This window comes from Podarcis muralis, chromosome 5 (assembly GCF_964188315.1).
Source record: "Podarcis muralis chromosome 5, rPodMur119.hap1.1, whole genome shotgun sequence".
Classification (NCBI taxonomy): domain Eukaryota; kingdom Metazoa; phylum Chordata; class Lepidosauria; order Squamata; family Lacertidae; genus Podarcis; species Podarcis muralis.
In genome coordinates this window covers 36,465,399-36,486,607 of record NC_135659.1, presented here as the reverse complement: position 1 = coordinate 36,486,607, position 21,209 = coordinate 36,465,399, and the positions used below count along the sequence as shown (strand labels likewise).

General features: G+C 41.0%; 1 protein-coding gene and 1 long non-coding RNA gene across 2 annotated transcripts in view; one reads left to right on the top strand and one right to left on the bottom strand.

Moving 5' to 3' along the window:
- Positions 1-15,429, top strand: part of ST6GALNAC5 (ST6 N-acetylgalactosaminide alpha-2,6-sialyltransferase 5) — a 78,686-nt gene extending 63,257 nt beyond the window's left edge. Inside the window, exons 4-5 of the mRNA XM_028733056.2 lie at positions 7,302-7,409; positions 13,775-15,429. Of these exons, the coding sequence (XP_028588889.2) occupies positions 7,302-7,409; positions 13,775-14,006 (340 nt within the window). The 3' untranslated portion in view covers positions 14,007-15,429. The remainder of the gene's footprint in view (positions 1-7,301; positions 7,410-13,774) is intronic.
- Positions 644-14,147, bottom strand: LOC114598838 (uncharacterized). Its single transcript, XR_013392884.1, has 5 exons — positions 14,044-14,147; positions 13,009-13,073; positions 9,151-9,248; positions 5,028-5,122; positions 644-3,324 (listed from the first exon to the last, which is right to left on the bottom strand). It is a non-coding gene; the product is annotated as an uncharacterized LOC114598838 (long non-coding RNA).
- Positions 15,430-21,209: the final 5,780 nt, after the last annotated feature.

Sequence of the window (21,209 nt, the reverse complement as noted above, 5' to 3'; positions counted from 1 at the left end):
TTAGTAGAATGTCAGGTCTGTTGATCATAAGTTCATCAATGGGATCACACTACAGAATATGCTTGCCTTCCCTTAGCTTCCAATAACCTGTTGCATTATTTCATTTTATGCATCAAATAATAATGCTTGGCTTTTGCAGCATAAGCAACAAACATGCAATCAAATAATTTATTTTCCCATCAGTTTTTAATACTAAAAACCAGTGTGTGCCAAATACTGTCAGCAAACAGAACTGCAGAGTAGCACAGAAAGAACATTGATGCTGAATTTAAATCTCACTTTAGGTAATATACCTGAAAGCAGATTTTTACTGGTTTTGAAAAATCAGAATTGATGGGTTTTGCTTTATGGAGCCTATGCTGCCATTCTGTGAATTATAATGGCTACTTATTGAATATAAGCATTCTTGGAACATTGCAGCTGTAAAGCTTCTTGTAAAACAAATACACATTATTCATACATTAGGTGCCTCTAAAGTGTGCCTTCTTATACTTCCATCTTTGAAAGGCCAAGTTATTATGATACTTAGCTCTTTATGAGCCTATTTATGGCTTGCAAACAGATCTTCAAATCATTTTTTTATTAAAAAAAAAGGTGACTAATATGTTTCTCTAGATAGGGCTGGAAATGATATCACCCCTCCTTCCAAAGATGCATTTATTTTTATTAGTTATTTACTCATTACATAGTAAAAACATAATGACAGCATAAGCACCACTTAATGCATTTATGTATAAATTAAGAGCTCACTTTAGAAAGAAGTAAATCTATCTAATAAAGTTATCTGCACTTTCCATTTCAAAATACCGTTATCCGCAATGGAAGTCTTTTGAGGCACACTGCTAAGGGAAAATATGATTTTCATATCCCAATCTGCTGTATGCTTGGAAAAGTTCTTCATTTTAAAAGTGAACACACCTTCCTATCCTTTTGAAAATCCTGGACCTTCAAGTTTTGCTGTTCTGAGCAGCTTTTATGTGAATGAGGTTGTTGGCCTGTCATGTAAATGTTGTTGCTCTGAATGTGTGGTATTATGTTGGGTGGTTTAATGACTTTATATTTTTTAAAAGTGTGAATCACCTTGGGAGGATCTGAATTTTGTAGATCACAAAGTAGGGTATGCTAGTGAGCACCATAAGTTAGATCTGTGGGAACAAAGAGACTACCTGAGAAAATGTGTCTAGGAGTAAGTTAGCGGCACTGAAGCTCTAGGCTCTCTCTCCCAATTCTTATTGGCTATAATACAATCATAGATTTGTAGAGTAGGAAGGGACTCCACGGCTCATCTAATCCAACCCCCTGCCATGCAGGAATCTCAACTTGAATCGTACATGACAGATGGCCATCCAACCTCAGCTTAAAAACCTCAAAGGAAGGACAGTCAGTTCTTCTGTCAAACAGCTGTTCAGAAAGTTCTTCCTGATGTTTAGTTAGAATCTGTTTTCTTGTAACTTGAAGCCACTGGCTTCCTCCATCTTCCATGTGACAGCCCTTTAGATATTTGAAGATGGCTATCATATCTCCTCTCAGTCTCCACATACCCAACTCCCTCAACTTATTCCTCATAAGGCTTGGCTTCCAGATCCTTTATCGCCTGGGTCACCCTCTTCTGCACACGTTCCAGCTTGTCAATATCCTCCTTAGACTGTGGTGCTCAGAACTGAACACAGTTTTCAGATGTGTTCTGACCAAGGCAGAATAAAGGAGGACTATTATTTCCCTTGACTATTACTTCCACTATACTTCTGTTGATGCTGCCTAGAATAGCAATTAGCTTTCTTTCTTTCTTTCTTTCTGCTGCTGCATCACACTCCTGACTCATCTTAAGCTTGTGGTCTGCTTGGTCCTTTTCACATGTTCTACTGGCAAACCAGTTGCCCCCCATCTTATATCTGTGCAGCTGGTTATTCCTGTCTAAGTGTTGGCCAGGAGGCAAAGTTAGTTGGCATAAAGGCTCTGTTAGTGTTTGACCTCAGGTGGATAGGTGAACGCCTTCAATATTGTACCCAAAAAGCCCCCATTTCAGAGCAAACTAGCATATTCAAAGTCAGCCTAAAACGTGCTGCGCAGAAGGTTTTATTTACAATCTTGGATCAGCTTCCTGACCATTAGTACCTCCGTCTTGCCTGGATTGAGCCTCAGCTTTTAGTCTACATCCAGTCTATCACTGTGTTCAGGCAATGGCTGCCTAGCTCCCTTGGTTTCAGTTGAAAATGAGAGATAAAGCAGGGCAACACATTAGCGTATTAATGGCACGCAACCCCAAATGACCCCAGCTAGGGGCTTCACGTAGATTTTTAAAGTACAAGGGGTAAAACTGAGCCCCGAAGGATCTCACAGAATAAGGGGCTAAAGCAATACTCTTCCAGCACCATGTTCTGGGAAATTCTAACCATTTAGGACCATTGCTCTATATTCCCATACTAGTATACTGTGAGCAACTAAATGTTGAATGCTACCAAGTGGTCCAGCAGAACCAACAGGGTTGCAATCCCCTTGTACAGCTCCTGGCATAAGTAAACACCAAGGCTATTTTAGCCCCCAAACCACACCTGAACCTAGATGTAGAAATATCCAAAATGTTTTCCTTCAACTAAGAAAGTCTGAATTTGAGCTGGAGTTGACATACACATGACAACACTTAACTATATTGAAACTAGTACTCTAGAATTACTGCATAATAAAGAAAGGTTGAGTTAAAAGGAAATTGGGAGAAAAAAAGCTATTGTGACTAACATACTACCCTAATTAATATAGGTTCATTTTGGAAAGGTTTTAACAAGCACGAGGTTGCCACAATAAATTGTAAATATCAGACTGCATAGGTACAATAGCTGACACCTCAGTTTCTATAATAATCTTTAGAACTGTGATTGAAAAGACTGATGCATTATGCCCTGTTAAAAACATTTAGAAAATAACAGCCATTAAATGGGACAGCAAATGACAGGCTGAAGAACAATATACTTTTCTATTACGAACTAACTGTACTTGAGAATAAGTTTATAATTGAATAAAAGTCCATTAAGAAAATATGATTCAGAACCAATATTACAGTAATTAGATAAAAGAAGCATAAATGAAATAACTGCAGGAAGAGCATTTCCATAGAGATTATAAATGAGATTTTGATAGAGCAGAAAGGCCTTTAATTGTAATTTAGTATGCTCCACAGAATTATCAGGACAGTGTGTTACTTCATCACATAAAAGAGTATATGATTTCCTCAATAAGCACATGTCATGTCTTCATTTTCTTTCTTTACAACGTAGTAGGTGTAAAAGCAGGAGACAGTCTTTTGTAAGAACCCTTTTTCAGTTCTTTCTGAAAGAAACACAAAGCAGAGTAACCTTTACTTTGTTTTTTATGCTATAAAACCAATTTTAAAACTGGTCCTTCCAGATTTACATTCTTTATCTTGTTGGACTTTTCACCCATTATTTTCCATTAGGATTTATTAATAATCATCACCTGCCCTTCCTTTTGTAAGAGCCCACAGTAGCTAATAATGCTTTTTTCTAGCTAGTGAAATTATGAATTCTGCCATAAGTAACAAGCAGAATAATAAGACAGTTATTCTACTCAGATATGCTGTTGTTTTTTACACTCTGCTCAGCATACCTCTTTGTAGATAATTGCCGTAATGCAGCATGGACAAATCACATGCAGAAGAATGTTTGCACATCACTTTTCTGAATCCAGGCTAACATACATTTAAGAAGTGTTATGGTTTATGGTTCTGGTTTTTGGTTGAATTAATCTAGAACATCACCTTCACCCACAATGTGTTACCAGAACTAACAATTTTTTCTTTGAAGTGAGGGGGCAGGGTGGTGTACAAATTGTGCAATGTCTACCAGTGTACATGAAGTCTACAGACCTTCACACATTTTAAAGGTCTTGTTCAGATCCTTATCACCCTATGGTTTAATAAGGTGTTTCTGTGTTAACTAGAAATGTGTGGGGAACAGATGCATGAGGTCACCTGAGATAGAAGATTCACATTCCTTTGTGTAGCACAAAATAAAGGTCCAGGTGGTTTAATTCCTGGCATCTCCAGGTAGATGTGGAAATAACTTTTGTTGAAACCGTGGAGAAACACTGACAGTCAGGGTAGACAATACTCTTCTAGATGGGCCCAGTGGTGTGACCAGTAGTATTATGTAAGGCAGGGACATCCAACTCCCAATACTAACAAAATAAAAAAAATGGCAGTGATCTACCCATTGTCATTGATGGACCAAAGTTGTTGAGCTTATTTTAGGAAGCCACAGTTGTTCCCTCCTCCCTTTGGGGGGGGGAGATCACTGATGGGCCAAAGATCTACCAGGAACACCCCGTGATCTACCAGTAGATCATGATCTACCGTATTTTTCGCACCATAGGATGCACTTTTCCTCCTCCAAAAATGAAGGGGAAATGTGTGTGCGTCCTATGGTGCGAATGCAGGCTTTCGCTGAAGCCTGGAGAGTGAGAGGGGTCGGTGCACACTGACCCCTCACGCTCTCCAGGCTTCGCACACCTCTCCGCAAGCAGCGGGAGCCCAGCGCTGGGCTCCCGCTGCTTGCGGAGACTTGCCTGCATGCTGAAGCCTGCGCGCGCTCAGCTCAGCGCGTCCAGGCTTCGCGGATCTCTCCGCAAGCAGCGGGAGCGCTCCCACTACTTGCGGAGAGTTGCCGGCATGCCGAAGCCTGCGCGCGCTGAGATCAGCGCGTCCAGGCTTCGCGGACCTCTCCGCAAGCAGCGGGAGCGCTCCCGCTGCTTGCGGAGAGTTGCCGGCATGCTGAAGCCTGCGCGCGCTCAGCTCAGCGCGTCCAGGCTTCGCGGACCTCTCCGCAAGCAGTGGGAGCACTCCCACGGCTTGCAGAGAGCTGCCTGTTTGGGGGCTGGGGTCAGGGGAAGCTCGAGCTTCCCCCGCCCCAGCCCTGCGCCTGGGGGGAAAATAATTTTTTCCCCTTTATTTCCCCCCAAAAAAACTGGCTGCGCCCTATGGTCTGGTGCGCCCTATGGTGCGAAAAATACGGTACCTGTTGGACATGCCTGACGTAAGGCACCGGGTGGGTTTGGAGTGGCAGTTTGCCATGTTCATGTTGATGGAGTCATTTTTAGAGGAGTCTTGGCTCTGAAAGTGATAAGAAGATACAATCTGCTTTTTTTGGTTGGTGGCATGCTATAGGGAATTTGTCAGAACAGGTTTAGGCTTGTCAGTATCAGGGGTTAAACAAATAGTCAACAGATGGCAAATGAAACCTTGCTCTTCAGTAATAGAGGTATGTTGGCCCAATCATGCATACATCTAGAGGAATATATACAATGTCTATAACTTAACCCATTATATAGTGATGCTAAGCTGGAAAATAGTTATTCTCAGCTTTGTTGACTAAAAAGCCTGTTTAGCAGTAGTTCTTTAGCTCTTCTGATTTTTTTAAAAAATAGAAGAAGAATAGCTCATTGAAACCCACCTTTTCAAGTAAGTGCTGCTTCTAACTAGCTCAAAGGGTTGGCGAGGAGTTGTCTTCTTATGGAACACTTCACCTTAGCTTTCTTCCTGGTTAGTTTTTCATATGCAGGGTTTTATGATGAAAGTAAGCTCATGCTACATTTCAGGAGTAGGGAATATAATATAAATGATGCCTGTGAGACAGACAGACTACTAACCTGAGCCTACTTCCTTCTGAGGAAGCAAGCCTCTGTCTGGGATATACCAAGTTAAATTGCAGATATGGACTAACATGATTGCTCTCCCCCCCCCACCGCCCGCCTGCACTCCAAGGTAGTACACCTGAGTCACAAGCTTAGCACTTCAATGATAACTAGATCCAAGACAACTCAGAGTCCAAGGACTCGCATCCCTGTCGTGTTTTCACATGGATACAAAGAGTTCAGATATAATACTGATTTCTTACTCATTCTTACATTTGAAGTAGCACTAATCATTTACATCGGTCCTTGGACTCCTTTCAGTAAGAAAAATTGGCATATGTGACTTCCCCTTGAGAACTTCAATCACTAGTTTAAAATCCTCACAGTTTGTAGATGCTCTGTAAGCTAGGAAATTAGTCATTCAATTAATATGCTATCTGTTCTGGGAAGAATCTTATGAATAAGTGTATCCTTTTTGAGAGGAAGTGTGAAAGCTTGATCTTGTTAGGTTATTAAAGCACATCTGATTCATTATTCTGAAAGCAGAGGCACTGAGATTTCCTGGTGAGAACTGCAGGATATTTGGTAGCCATGAAAACAAAACCCTAACGTAGTGGATTAAGCATGTTTAGAATGCTTAAACGTGTTTGGGCTAAAATTTGGTTTTACCATCACAGTCTTAAACACATACACTTGAGAGTTGATAGGAATAAAAAATTAAGGAGTATCTGCACTTATCACAGGGAAGGAGAAGCCATCAAATACAACAAAGATTTGCATTTGTCACATGCAAGGTGGCTCTTTTCCACCATTTTTGCTTTGATAAGGTTTATGTGGAACTGGTTCTCAAACATATTGCAATCACAGTTCAACAGCCAAGAAAATATTTGCTGCTCATAAGGTGATTAGGGAGTTTGACACAGGTGGGACACTTTCTCAAGACCCTGTTACAAATGGAGCTCATCATGGAAGATAATATCCTGGGTCATAAGATCAGTACAGCTGTGATTGCTTGAAGTATGTAGCCATATTGCTACAATGACATCCTGTGCTAGTCAAGTAGAGTAGGGCTCCTTATCTTTTCTAGTACCATTTGCTGCTGTCAGTTTTAAGTATCAGTTGCAACATTGTCCACATAGTTGCTTCATTAGTAGCATTAGTAGCATGGTGAATAACATCACTGCACAGCAGCAGAATTGTTTATTATGTTACTTAAGCATAATGCCTCAAGTTACCTTGAAACATCGCTTCAGTGCAATGGGATTGTTATGTTGCAGGATCCGTATATTGCACCCTGACTTAAAATGTGTATGTACATCCAGTAATTCTTAGATTAACTAGGTGAAGTTATGAAGATTGTTCCTTCCTGTTAATCAGCAGGAATAATGCAAATACAGGGTTTTAAGGTGACTATTATTCAACAAAACGCTAAGGTAAATACTTCTCTTTGCAGTATTATAATGAAAAATGCAATTTCTAAATATAGTTGTTCGCAACTAGGACATAAGTTTATTGCATGGTGGGGGAGTATATATAAAGAATGTGGCTGCCCAATGTTTATAACCTTTTAATATATAACTTTAAAAACCTGCCGTATCGTGGATATCTGTCACAAGTGTTATTTGTCAGCCTAGGATCTTTATTGTTTTTGCTTTCAGGAAGAAGTCAAACACTTGGCTGAGCACTGGTTGGTTTACAATGAGCATCGCATTAGAACTATGTGACAGGATAGACGTCTATGGCATGGTGTCACCAGATTTCTGCAGGTAAATTTTAATCTGGATTTATGATTAGCTTGCAAAATTCAGTGCTATAGATAAATATATGAGTCTATTTTATACTATCCATAAAACGTGTATGATTTTCCTGAGGCCGTTAATTAGCAGTCCCATGATTGGGTTCTGAAAACAACAAACAGCATTTAATTACACAGCATAAAATATTAAGTTTTTGTTTGTACTGTGAGAGAGAATTAATCCACATCTTGTTAGTTTCTTTTAGGCTCTGAATATTTATCAGCTAAACGTAATGCTGTAACTGGCATGAAATTAATCTTGGGGTGGGGGGAGAGGAGGAAAGCACTGGGAAATATTAATTTAAAAGATTTTGCAAACATTTTTTTCTTAGTGAAGAAGCAGAGTGAATAGTGTGTGTGTGTGTGTGTGTGTGTATGCACACACGTTTACAAAAAGTGGGAATTCAGTTGCATATGACCTCTTCACTTGGATTGCTGTGCCCTTTAGATACTTCATGTGTCCAGGGAACAATTCAGGGGTTGGGGAGATTGATTCATGCAGAGAGAAATTTTGAGAAGTCTACCTCACACCATTCCCACCCTCAAACCTCTGCGAGTGGAAGAGATGTGGCTTCTGTCTCATATCTGCCAAATGCATGAAGGAATTTGGTGTGAGCTGAGCCTTAGCAGATCTTGCTGAATACTCAACATTCAGGATGCTCTGTTGGGTAGGAATTATGTTAAAATAAAAGATTTCATTTACTTCTATTCCCTACGTCACCCCAAAGGTGACAACATTATCACTGTCATTCTCCACTGACTTAACCTTGATTGCCAGGGACAGATTAAATAAACGTATCTTAAGATGCTTCTCAAAGTTTTGGTTATACTCAGCTCTGGAACTGTCTTTCAGAGGTCTGAGTCACTGAGAATGCCTCTCTCGTTACCTGCCCTCTTAGTGAATGAAATAAATGAAAACCTGTTGGGTAGGGAGAGGCAGAGACAAATAAAATCCTAAATCTTTTACCATGCTTGTCTGTAATGTATACTTGTGTTTAATCATAAAGATTCAGGGTTTATTTTCTCCACTGAGGCAACATGATTGCTTCCTCCCAGAAGTAGTGCAATAACATTGTGCAAGTTCTGACAGCTGAATGGAAGAGACACTTGAGTTGCCTTTTCTTCTCCCCATCACTGCTGCTGTAAACACTGCTATATTTCTGTGCACTATTGATGCAAGATCTGGCTATTGGATGATGCCATTTTAGGGAACTAGAGTACATTTTACAAACAGCCCTTTGTAAACGTCTCCCAGCTGTGATATTAATAAGCACGTTAACTCTGACAATGCACTGATTAATGTCCAGTATCACAGAGCAGTAAAACAGCATCTGCTATAATATATTAATAAATGAGGATGACTATCAACTTCCTCATATAAATTGCTCATGCATTTCATTTGCTAGCATGAAAATTTAATTGCAAAGTGTGGGAGTTAGCACATCATTCTTAATCTGGGTTATTCACACTGGAGAGATAAAATCATTAAAAGTTATCCAAACTCAGTTTGAAGGTGTTTGGGACTGGAGTAATAATCATCTGGCCCAAGAGACATGAGAGATCCCAGCCTACATAATGCTCTGCATTTTCAGATGGATGAGGGTGGATCAGTGGTACAGACGAGATCTCCTAGTAGGGCCATTTCCACTAACTAGCAATGTAGAAGCATAAAATAGTGAAAGTGCTTTCTGTTTATTTGGAAGATCACTTACTTATTCCTTTGTTGTAGGATATCCACATGCTACTTCCATCTCAAACATTGTTCTTAGCTGCTATTTCTCCATCATCCCACATGTAATTCTTAGTTGAGCTAGAAATTACAAGAAGCACAAAACCGCTATCACTCAGTGGTTTTTTCCTTATAATGTGTAGTATAACACAATACATGATGTTCCCACCAGTGCAGTGATTTTGCATACAACACAAATGCCAGGATAGAGAGGACAAAGAAGGGGTGGTTTTGTATTTCTTAAAACACCTACTTCTGCCCTTCCTTATAGGATCTGGTTGCAGATTACCAGCTAGATATGGATGGGTGGCAGTAATTCCAGTAGCCCTCCTGAATAGGTTATTAGTAATAGCAGAGTTGACAGGGCAAACTACTTGCTTAGCGCCATTCATGTGACACAGCACTGCACATCTTCTTGCTAGAAATGAATTGCACACGCACACACAGTTTCACAAATGTGCAAAGAACTCTCTTGTCTACTGGAGATCACATCTAAAGGGTGATCCATGCACAGAACCACAGTGCAAGCTTTCTGAATCAGAACATCGATATCTACATTTATGGCATCAAACTAGGGCATTATTATTATTTTACTTTTTAATATACTGATTTTTTTGTCGTGTTAAACTAAAATGAAAATCTTACATTAATTTAATCCAGAAACTCACAGCCTATTTTTGACACGTTTTAAAATAATTAAATGCATATATACCCATTTTCACTCCAAAGTAGGGCTTTTGTAGATAAAGTTCTAGTAATACATTTTTCCAGCGGAGTTGTCTAAGTTATAAAATGCATATATTCAGAAAAGCAATTTTTAATATTTGTATAAAATTAATGCCACTGTTGTGTAATGGAAAACTAGACAGAATGAATTAAAAACACTAATCTAAATGGAAAGCAGCAATGTTAAGAATACACATGATACTGAGAGTGGCCGAGTAACAAAATGAGGAACTGCTTTGCACAGTTATTGCACAGTTGAAGTGTTATGTAATAACAGATCAAAGCAGTATAGCTTTATAAATATTGCCTTTTGTGTCTATTTTGCATGTGCTGTTAACTGAATTCCTTTTTTATGTGTGCAGTACTGCTGCATGTTACCGTATTTTCCGTCCCATAGGACGCACCAATTTTTTGGGGGGAGGGAATAAAGGAAAATTTTTTTCCCTTTATTTCCCCCCAAAACCAGGTAGGGGAACAGTGGGATGGTGGCACTGTGCCTCCCCGCTGTCCCCCAAGCTTGTGGGGCTGGTCGATGTCTGCCCAGCGCGAGGGGCGCTCTGCTTCAGGGCGCCCCACGTGCGGGGCGGCAGGCTGCGGACACCTGCGTGAAGCACGGGGCGTCCTACGGAGGGCGCCCCGTGCTCCGCGCTGCCGCCCGCAAGCCGTGAACGCCCGGCGGGGAGTTCCCCCGGGTGCGCAAGGCTTGCGGACAGCTGCGTGAAGTGTGGGGCGTCCTACGGAGGGCGCCCCGTGCTCCGCGCTGTCGGCTGCTGCCTGCAAGCCGTGGCATCGCTCTGGGAGCTTGCAGGGCTGGAGGAGGGGAGGAGCAGGCTTCTCTCCCCCCCCCCGCCAGCCTTCTAACCAAGTCAGGGGACAGCAGGAAAGGCGCACTGCGCCTCCCGCTGTCCCCCGAGTTTGCGGGGCTGGCGATGGGGAGGAGCAGGCTTCTCCCCCCCGCCAGCCTTCTAAGCAAGTCGGGGGACAGCAGGAAAGGCGCGCTGCGCCTCCCGCTGTCCCCCGAGCTTGTGGGGCTGGCGGTGAGGCTCTCTCGAAGCCTGGAGAGCGAGAGGGGTCGGTGCGCACCAACCCCTCTCGCTCTCCAGGCTTCAGCGAAAGCCTGCATTCGCCCCATAGGACGCACACACATTTCCCCTTCATTTTTGGAGGGGAAAAAGTGCATCCTATAGGGTGAAAAATACGGTACACTGCAAAAAGAGAGTCCAACTGTAGATATTTTTAACTGCTACACTCCCACTTGCCTTGAAACCTACAATAGATGGCAATGCACAAGAACACAAAGAGGAGCCCTGCAGGATCAGGCCAGCGGCTCATGTAGTCCAGCTGTCTAGTCTCTCAGTGGCCAACCGCATGCCTATGGGAAGCTCAGAAGCACAGCCTGAGCACTACAACATTCTCCTAAACTTATGCTTCTCTGCAACTGGCATATTGCCTCCCACAGTGGACGCAGAACATAGAAATCACTGTTATTAGCTGTTACCCACTCCAAATCCAGTCCATGTATAACTGGCTAATATATTTTAAGTTTTTCTCCTTGTGGCATGTCCCAGCAGGGGATGTGGTGCCTCTGAGAACCCAGCATGCATCTGTGTAGAAGCTGACATGCAAATGCAACTCTGGCCTCCAGGAAGCAACTACTGTGACCAAGATGGCTGAAAAATGTAGTGCCCTGATTACAGAAAAAGCTTCCAGGAGGCAGGGCCATGTAACATTTCCAGTGGTGGAACACACAATTTGCACGCATAAGGCACCAGATTCAATTCTCACCATTTCCAAGCAGATATGAGAAAGGCTCCTGTTAAAAAACTAGGAGAGCCACTGCCAGTCAATAGCAAGCTAAATGAGCTGACTCCGTGGACAGGCTTCCTCAACCTCAACCTCAGCCCTCCAGATGTTTTGAGACTACAATTCCCATCATCCCTGACCACTGGCCCTGCTAGCTAGGGATCATGGGAGTTGTAGGCCAAAAATATCTGGAGGGCCGAGGTTGAGGAAGCCTGCTGTAGAAGGCTGCTTCCTATGTTCTCTGTGCAAATGTACTCCTGTGAGTGGTTGGCATGCACCGCACAGAGAACCCTCCAAATACATGGACCAGTCCTGACAGAATCCTGAAAAAATATGCATCCTTCCCACTGCCTAGCATGCAACAGCCACAAGATGCACCTGTGGTGTCAAAACGGTGAATGAAAGGATCTTTTCTCGCTTGGAAACAAGACACAAAACAGAAGTTTAAGACATTACCAGTCCTCAGTTTCTTATTGCAGAACCAGTCATTTCCTTAGCTTCTCAAAACAGACTGATAAAACACTAGCAAAGTTCCCACAAACATGCAGTCCTTCCAAAAGTGACCCAAAACTTTCTATAAACCTTCACATCTGAGTTTAACACCCTTCCTTATTTTAATAATTGCAAGGTGTTTAGTCACTCATCCTGGTTTAGAGGATTTTTGTAAGGAAGGAGGTAGAAAAAGTCACATTTTCCCCAACAGAACAGAACTGTTGTAATGCAGTACTTTTGTTTAGGTAATGTGTCCCCTTTTGACTGCCAGATTTTATCATCCAGTACATAATTTGTATGTTTGTAGCAAAAATTACAAATAGCACCTCCAGTATTGCATTGACAACATAGCTTAAAACAGGCATCCCCAACCTTCGGCCCTCCAGATGTTTTGGACTACAATTCCCAACATCCCTGACCACTGGTCCTGTTGGCTAGGGATCATGGGAGTTGTAGGCCAAAACTTCTGGAGGGCCACAGGTTGGGGGTGCCTGGCTTAAAACACAACACCCCAAATGCTGAAGTCTAACTTCCCAAGGATTCTGTGCACTTGTATGTTAAAAGATGACCAATTCAATTTTAGGAAGCCTTGTAAAGGGAAAGCAGGCCAGAATAATTGGTCTACAGGCAGCTCATTTAGTAGTTGTGTGTAGTAGGATAGATGTGGAACTGGTGCCCAGCAAATCTTCCGTTGTGGTCACTTGTACATTTTATTTTGCCAGATTGGTTTTTGTGTTGTCTTGTTTTTGTTTGCTTAAATTGGACATGACTTCGGTAAGGTGGAGAAAACTATAAAAGCAAACAAGTACAGGTCACTCACTATTTCTTCTTTGTTGAAATGGTGCTGGAATTAAATGCAGGCACTTTTCTTCCAAGAACCTACAGCTGACACAGAGAGGAAATGCATTTTAACCAATTCATGGCTAAAATTATTTGGGCAGATCTTCTAAATGCTGTGCCCTAAATTATACACACCCCACAGGATAGCATGGGATGGAGGTTATGTTTCTTTTTCTTCCTAGGACAGTAGTTAGCTGTTTTAATGTTCACATACAGAAATAATAAAATAACTACTGCTAAATTAAATTTTCTTTGTAAACAACTTCCATTCCCATTAAAAATCACGTAACAATGGCTATTGACATCCCACAGCTGGGGCTACAGTGAAATGTGCTTTTATCCTATGTGCCATGCTGGAAGGATTTTCATGCGTTTGAATTGCAGAATCAAAGGGCTGGAGTTGGCTTTCCATTTGGCAGCCTGTTCCTTTGAATGCCTCTGCAGGTTCTTTCTCAAAATCTAAGCTAAACATATACCTATTTCAAGCATCAAGCATCAATGTAACAATGTGGTAAATTCTCCCAGCACACTCAACTGCCTTCTTTTAGAGTAGCAATGTTTTAGTAAGATTCAGGAAAATAATTTAAACACTGCTTAAAATACTATTTTCAAAAAATATTCAAAATTCAGCATGATCTGGGACCAAAAGAAGGAGGACGATTTTGAACCTATCAGTTTATTAATGATAGCATCTCTTTTCAATTGTACACCTGGGCTTTCAATCTTTTTTCTCTTTCCTTCTGCAGGGTTCCTAATCATCCTTCAGTACCTTATCATTATTACGAACCTGTAGGACCTGATGAATGTACAATGTACATTTCACATGAACGGGGAAGAAAGGGCAGTCACCATCGTTTTATCACAGAAAAACGAGTGTTCGAGAATTGGGCCCGGACATTCAATATTCACTTTTTTCAGCCAGACTGGAAACCAGAATCACTTCCTATAACTCATGCTAAGATTAAAATGGTATTCTAAGGAATGAATGCACCAAGTTGTAATCACAATCACTTACTGTATCAGGCTTCAGGGGAACTGAACATTGTATCAGAGCAAGCCAACCTGGAAAAAAGAAAGGTTAACAGGGTTTGCGGATAAAAACTGCTACAATATTCAGGAAGTTATTGCAAAGGAGTACCTAAAATGGACATTTGGTATCCAGTTGTATCTTAATTGAACATTTTAACTTCTGTCCATCAGCCTCACATATGTGTATGTGATTTGTTAAAAAGAGGAGGAAAGGGATGAAGAAACCTGTGGTATAATAAGAATAATTCAAGAGATGTTTAATTCTTTATGTTTTTAAGGCACGTTGCCGCTGGGTTTTCATAGTGACATTTAACAGTTACTTACTTAGTGGAGGTTTTTTAATGCAATCCAGTATTTTTCTATTTCACAATGATATGGTTATTTATCTTTCATAATCCCTCCAAAACTGAGGATTTATATACTGCTGCTGGTTTAAGGCCCAGCTTCTTGTTTATACATTTTCTCTTTGAAATATAAGATGATTCTATCTAGCATGTAATTAATATTTGATCTGGAAGCTATGTGCTTTATTTATTTCTTTTTTTACTCTTGGGCTCTGTTCCAGCATCAAGCCATTTGACAGCAAGCACATCTTTATGTGAAGCTCTAGCAGAGACGGGTGCCCAAAATTACAGTATTACAGTATGCGGCATCACACACACAAATAAAGAGAAATGCAGAGGACCAGTTTAGGGACTTTCCATCTCTCAGTCATTGTTTTTAGTCTTTTTGTATTTCTAGCAACTCACTTTCCATAGTATCACAGCAGTCTGGCCTTGTGCTGCCCTCAGCCTACCTGACCAAAAGGTGTTCTAAGCAAGCTGAGCCACTAACGTGCAGGTATTGGTGTGTTGTTTTTTCACATGCTCTGCGAGCAATTGCTTAGTTTGTTTGTTTTTTCAAATTTATAAAAGCATTTTACAAAAATCATTGTTATGATGATGACAGAAGCTATACAGGCCGACATGGGGGCAGTAATGAAACCAACAAAGGCCAACTGCATCCTTCTCTGGGCATAGCAGAGCCCAGACCTTTGTAAATACAGGGTTTGTGTATAACTAAGTAGCAGCTGAGGGAAGGCAGGTGAACACAGAGGAAGTTTCCACCTCGTCAACCAACTTCATTTAAGTTTTGAGGTGTGGTAAGCAGACTGCATGGTTCAGTGATTGAGTCCAACAAATTCTATGTGGATCTAATGTTGGTCCTGACTCAACATGAATAAAAGGTGCCGGTTTCTTTTGAGATGCACTGGACAATATGAAATTCTTTCAAATCAGACTGAATGGCACTAATAGTTCTGTATGTTGATACTTGCACATTTTGTTTTTGTGGGATTATACCTGGCTGATGAATAAAGAGGATTTCATTTTCAGTGTTATTTGTCCTTTCCCCTCACAAATGCTCAAAGTCAAATCACTTCTTCAAAGGAATTGCCGAGAATTACTTGACCTATTGCATACTGCCATACACCAGTAGTTCAAATGATGAAATCCTTTCACATCACAGGCACTAAAAACAGAGTTAGGTTGCCATCAAGGGGTCAGGTTATTTTAAATTGCTCGGCACTGAAAACCATAATACACAGGAGCCGTGCCTAGGGGTGATGTGAAATTTCTCTTTCTATTTGAGCTGAACTTCAGAATCTGTAGGGATCAAGTGAGTCTTGCTGTATGATTCCCTATTCTTACAGCGTGGGGGGGGGGGGGAGAGAGGATTGCAGTACTGAACCCTAGTGTATACCATCAAGTTCCAGGTCCTCCAGGTGCCATAGAGGAACAGACCACTCTATGACCTTGGTTATATTGAGGGGAATTGTCTCTCTTGCATGCAACTACTTCTGACTACTGAAAATGAAGTGGGGGCTGAGCCATATGTGAGTAGAAATGATACTGCCAGAAAGCCTTCAACATATTGCAAGGGACTGTGAGATTCTGAGTCTCACAGGGTTGAAGAACCCTGGGGGCACATGTGGTTATTTCACCACTCCTTCCTGTTGAAGGTCATGGCCCAGGAAGAAAATACTGGAAGATAAAAACAGGCTGTGCAAATGGTATCATTGGGAAAGATTCAGTTTCTTTGACCATGGTCCCCACTTCCATGGAGGACTTCTTACAAGAGATGGATTGTACCTCACAGTAGCTGGCAAGAATGAGTTTGCTTTAAACTGAATTCCGAGGGGGAGGGAGATAATCAGAGGACACGGGTAACCAAATACTGGGGATACTTAACGGATGTACATACCGGATGTACAGGAAACAGCTAAAATGCAGGAAAGAAACAGGAAGCAACTGGAGGGAATGCCTCATGGTTCAGTTGTCTCTATACTATACTATGCACAGAGCATGGGAAACAAACAAGATGAACTTCAACTATTAAGATATCAAATAACTGGCTAGGGTTTACTGAAACCTGGTGTGATAAGACTTGTGAGTGGAATGTAATAACTGAGGGCTATCACCTATTCAAAAGGAATAGACCAAACATTATATGTAAAGGATGTGTACACCTTTGTCTTGGGGCATGGAAGACATTTGGGTAAAAACTCCTATAGACCTCCAAGCCAGACTGAAGACTTAGATGATGCCTTCCTACAGCAGATTACCAAACATTCAAAAAGGAGATATATAACAGTCACTGAGTGCTTTGACTACCCTGGTATCTACTGGAATGCAAACTGCTAACAATATAAGGTCCAACAAATTCCTCCATTGCCTAGCTGACAGTTTCTAGTGGGTAAGAGATCCCATGGTCGAAATACTTGAGTTCAAGATGGATGGGCATTTCTTAAAGGTGGTATGTTAAAGGTACAATTGCAAACAATGCCAACAAGAAATAAAAGTGGAAGGCATATAAAGAAACTGATGTGGCAGAATAAGGAGCTTTCAGATTAGCTGATATTTAGAAGGAGCATATGTAAAAATGAAAGGAGGAGGAAATCATGTAGAAGTATTCACAAGGAGCCAAAACTTGCAGAAAGAACAAGCTCAGGCTTGAAGCATAGATAGATTACTTTCAGGTTATGAACTCTTGACTTTGACAGCCCATGCTTCTCCAAGAGAAAGAATGGAGTTAGTTAGGGCTGGGTATAAGAACAATGTTTGACAAGCCACACTATATACAGGAGAATGCAGAGTCCTGTATTTGTAAAACAAAATTCCAGAAAAGCAGGAATCTACCCTTGAAAATTGATGTCATGACTTTGGGAGAGTGCTTATTATTATTATTATAAATTGATGTATAGATAATTTTAAATAAATTGCATGGCCTTTTCATCCCCAAGGTGATGTACAACCATAAAGACGCAGCTTTACAATAAACACTAATAAAAACTAAGAATCACATTTAAAAAACAAACTTACAAGCAGCATCAGAAGAAAATGACAATTCATTTAAAACTTGGCAGAATAAATATGTCTGGAACCATCTGTCTTTTCTAAGCATATCTGTTATTATGGAACTGCTTCTTTAAGAAATAGTTGAAGAGGGATCATTGGGAAAGGGAGGGAGGAAAGTAGGTTGTTGTTTTGGTGCCTGACCTGCAGCTTCTATATGCCTTCCAGATGTTGCTGAACTCCCAATTCTTACCATCCCTGACCACTAGCCATATGAACTGGCACTGATGAGGGCTGGAATCCAACTTTAGCTGGAGGCCATCGTGTTGACTAACCCTGATCTATAGGCTATGAACGAGTGCAGTATATTATATAGTCTATACTCCCATCTTCATCAGACTGTTGTCCCATGGCACACTGGAGTGTGTGTGTGTGGGGGGGAGATTTTAGGTTGGCAAAAGTAGTATAATTTTGGGGAGGGGCAGAACCTACAAACCAGACAAGGTAGTGATGCTTTCTCTCCTTTTGCACATTACAAAACCTAAGCCCTGTCACCCAAGTTGTGACTCGGATGCTATCAGCAGCCCAGATACCATTTCCTTTAAAAGCATGGGAATGCCTCTTGTTTCTGCAGAGAACATTCACACTTGCACAATGTATTTGCCACAGTTTTTATTGATTTTTGTTATTGTGTGTGGCTGCTAACAGAAAAGAGGAAGGTGGATTGAATGCTGGATGAAAAAACACTTAATTCCATACCTGCTTGTACTTTAGGCTCCATTAGTGTTTGTGTCGTTAACACAAATACCAAAGCTTCCCTAAATAGAGAACCTGGGATGCTACAGCCTTTTCAGCATAACCTTGAAAGCACCTCTATTAGTTTCTACACTTACGCAAAAGTACAACAAAGATAAAAATAAAAGCTTTGAGAAGTGGAGTTTTTTAAAAAACAGGTCACTATAGTGTGTCTCTGCAGTGATATTATTGTCATTGCTATTGTAATTACCATTCCTAGAAACTCATAATCACATCCAACACCTATAAGAAAGGAACTGCAAAAACTGTTCTCAGAAAGGCTGGAGAACAGAAGAATCTATTTGCCTTGGCCTTGTACAGTATGCCCGCATTTTACACAGACTTAATTTGTGGGATTTCAACTATGTGCAGGCAAATCGGGGAAGTCAGATTGTTGGAAGTCTCATGAGAGCGCCCCTAACACTCCCAGAACCAGGGCACTGAGCAAGCAACACTAAGAGTGTAAAAGCTCTTTCCGTGCTGGGTAAACTTAAGCAGCCCCAATGCAAAAAGAGCTTTAAGCCACACAGGTGTACACTGTAAAAAGTGTGAACTAGATTTTGTACAGGGCCTCCGTTTTCTGGCCTTAGATTTTCTTTGAAAGGAACTCTGTCCTCCTTTCTTAGACCTATACTGGGCACAATCAAATGTGTTGCTAGCACTGCCCTTAATCTGGAAGTCAGACATAGCACATTAAGCAGCTTGGCATAGATATACCATGCATTACTGGCTCTGAATCTTCACTGTCTCTCCAATGTCTCAGGCATGTCAGATGCTGTGAGACTCTTTGGGGTCTATATTGAAGTATGTCAATGGGAATAATTTGTGTTGCTGGTTTGCCTCCTTATCTGCTCCCCTTGGACCTAGTGCAAGTCAAATATATGGCTACACAGAAAATAGAAGAGGTGGAAGTCCCAGAGTTACACGCATCAGCTAATGGGCCATGTACAACACAGTTACTTGGCCTTAGTCTGCCTCTGACAAATGTATGCCATTTCTAAATAGAAGAGCAGTTTTATTGCTTTACCTTGTAAGAAGATCGTACATTTCCCAAGGTTCCCTTCCAGGATAGCTGCAGAAATCGAAATGGCCTTTCACCTTTTCTTCTACTGTAGATTTTATCAATGGCTTGGAGAAAACATTCTTTAGCCTCTTATGAAGAGTGTTCCTGGTTGATCAAAAAGGGTCTTTTTGAGTATCTTCCTTGAGGGGACTAATAACAGGCAGCAAAATATCTGAATGCTTTATCTTTCATACATGCTATGATCGTTCATTATTCACTTGTCAGTGTTAATAAACTGGTTCTAGTGAGGCTGTGATTTTGTATTTTATACTTTGGTCAGTTTACTGCAATAGACAAATTGTTCAAGGTTCTAGCCATATCCTATGGTACTCCATTCCACCCCTTCTCCCCCACCCCCATTTTGTACTCTGTGGCCACTAAGCATGCACAGCCCTCATTGGACTGTTCTGAAATGTAATGTTTTGGCCCCATAAGCTACTTACAGCCCATTCCGTGTTCCATGGTAACTTTGCATACTGTGATGCATCTAGCAACAGTGCCTCTGCTGCTATAGTAGTGTCAACACACACTGCTGTACACGTCCAGTACCCCAGTTTGGTTGCAAAAGATTTCACCAACACTGGAGTCCTTCAGACCTTGAATGCTATATACCTCATTGGAGTGCGCTCACAAGAATATTAGATGTGTTCAATAATAAGCTGCTGGACACTGCAAGCGCCAAAAAAGGAAAAGATTGTGGATGTTACAATCCAATTGCTTTCCATTCTCTGTGCATCAAAGAATCATACCCTCAGACTCATTGAGCATGGATTGCTGCATTTCAATCTAATTGCTTTTCTCACCTCTGTTAATCAGCTTTGCCGGCATACTTACTGCTTTTTCCGTTTCATAAATTGTATTTTAATAACCCACCTAATTGCCTCTTTTCCCTAAGCAGATTATCTTTTCAGAAGGACGTCTTGACTTGTATCTCCACGTCTCCTCAGAATCCATCCAAAGTCTGCTGCTTTTACTCAGCTGGGCAGTTTTTTAGGTAGAACGAGAGGTCTAGATGAGGCCTACAAAGTGGGGATGACAGAATTTAATTGCAAGTGAAACAGGCCTCTATTAAATTCACTGTCAATGTGACAACTTATGTCCATAAAACACATTTATCGTTAGATTTATAAAATATGATAAATGCAAATGGAAAGAAAAAGGAAAAGTGGAATCACTGTCAGATACTTGAATCAATGAATTATACACAGATAGCCCTTTAAAGACTAATTCAATGTAAAAAAAAATGGTGTATCGGTATATTTCATTAAAAAAAAACCTTATCAGAACTTAAATTCCTCTAAAAACTTTGTGCATTTGTTTTTAAAGAAAGCTGAATTTCTAAATGTGAGGTAATTGTTTGCAAAGGATTTCGGGCCAACTATCCTGAGAATGAAGCTTTCTTCTCATCCACAAATCTGACAAAATGGTGTCTTTGATCAACACAGGCTTGCAAGCGTACCTACCTCTAAAAAGGTGAGTTATTTTCCCATTTTCTGACATTTTCTTAAAGATAGTACAGGCAAGGTGGCTCATTTTATGCTCATTGTGGCCTAGAAGAAGCCTGTGATTGTATTCACAATGATTAGATTATCTTGGGTGTCATTCTGACCCAGGTTTTCCTGGCCAAGTATTCTCAGCAACCATCTATTCATAAATTTATCAAGAGATGTAGAAAGAAGGTTATTTCTCACTTCCCGGTAACAGATGAATTGGCCATGCTGAGGAAATTATTTGAACCAAGTTTATCGCTGTCTCCCATTACTGAGCCATCCAGCTTATTGAGGTGTGGGCCAAAGAACTGTGAGTGAAAGGGGGGGGGGAATGTATTGGTGCTGTTCAGTAAGCTCTTCCACAATCCAACAGAGTATTCTCTCAGTGCAGTACACTATGCACCAGGATGTGTTACAGTAAGAGAAGCACCAATTAGGAAAGAGACAGGCTAAAACATATACACACTAGCAC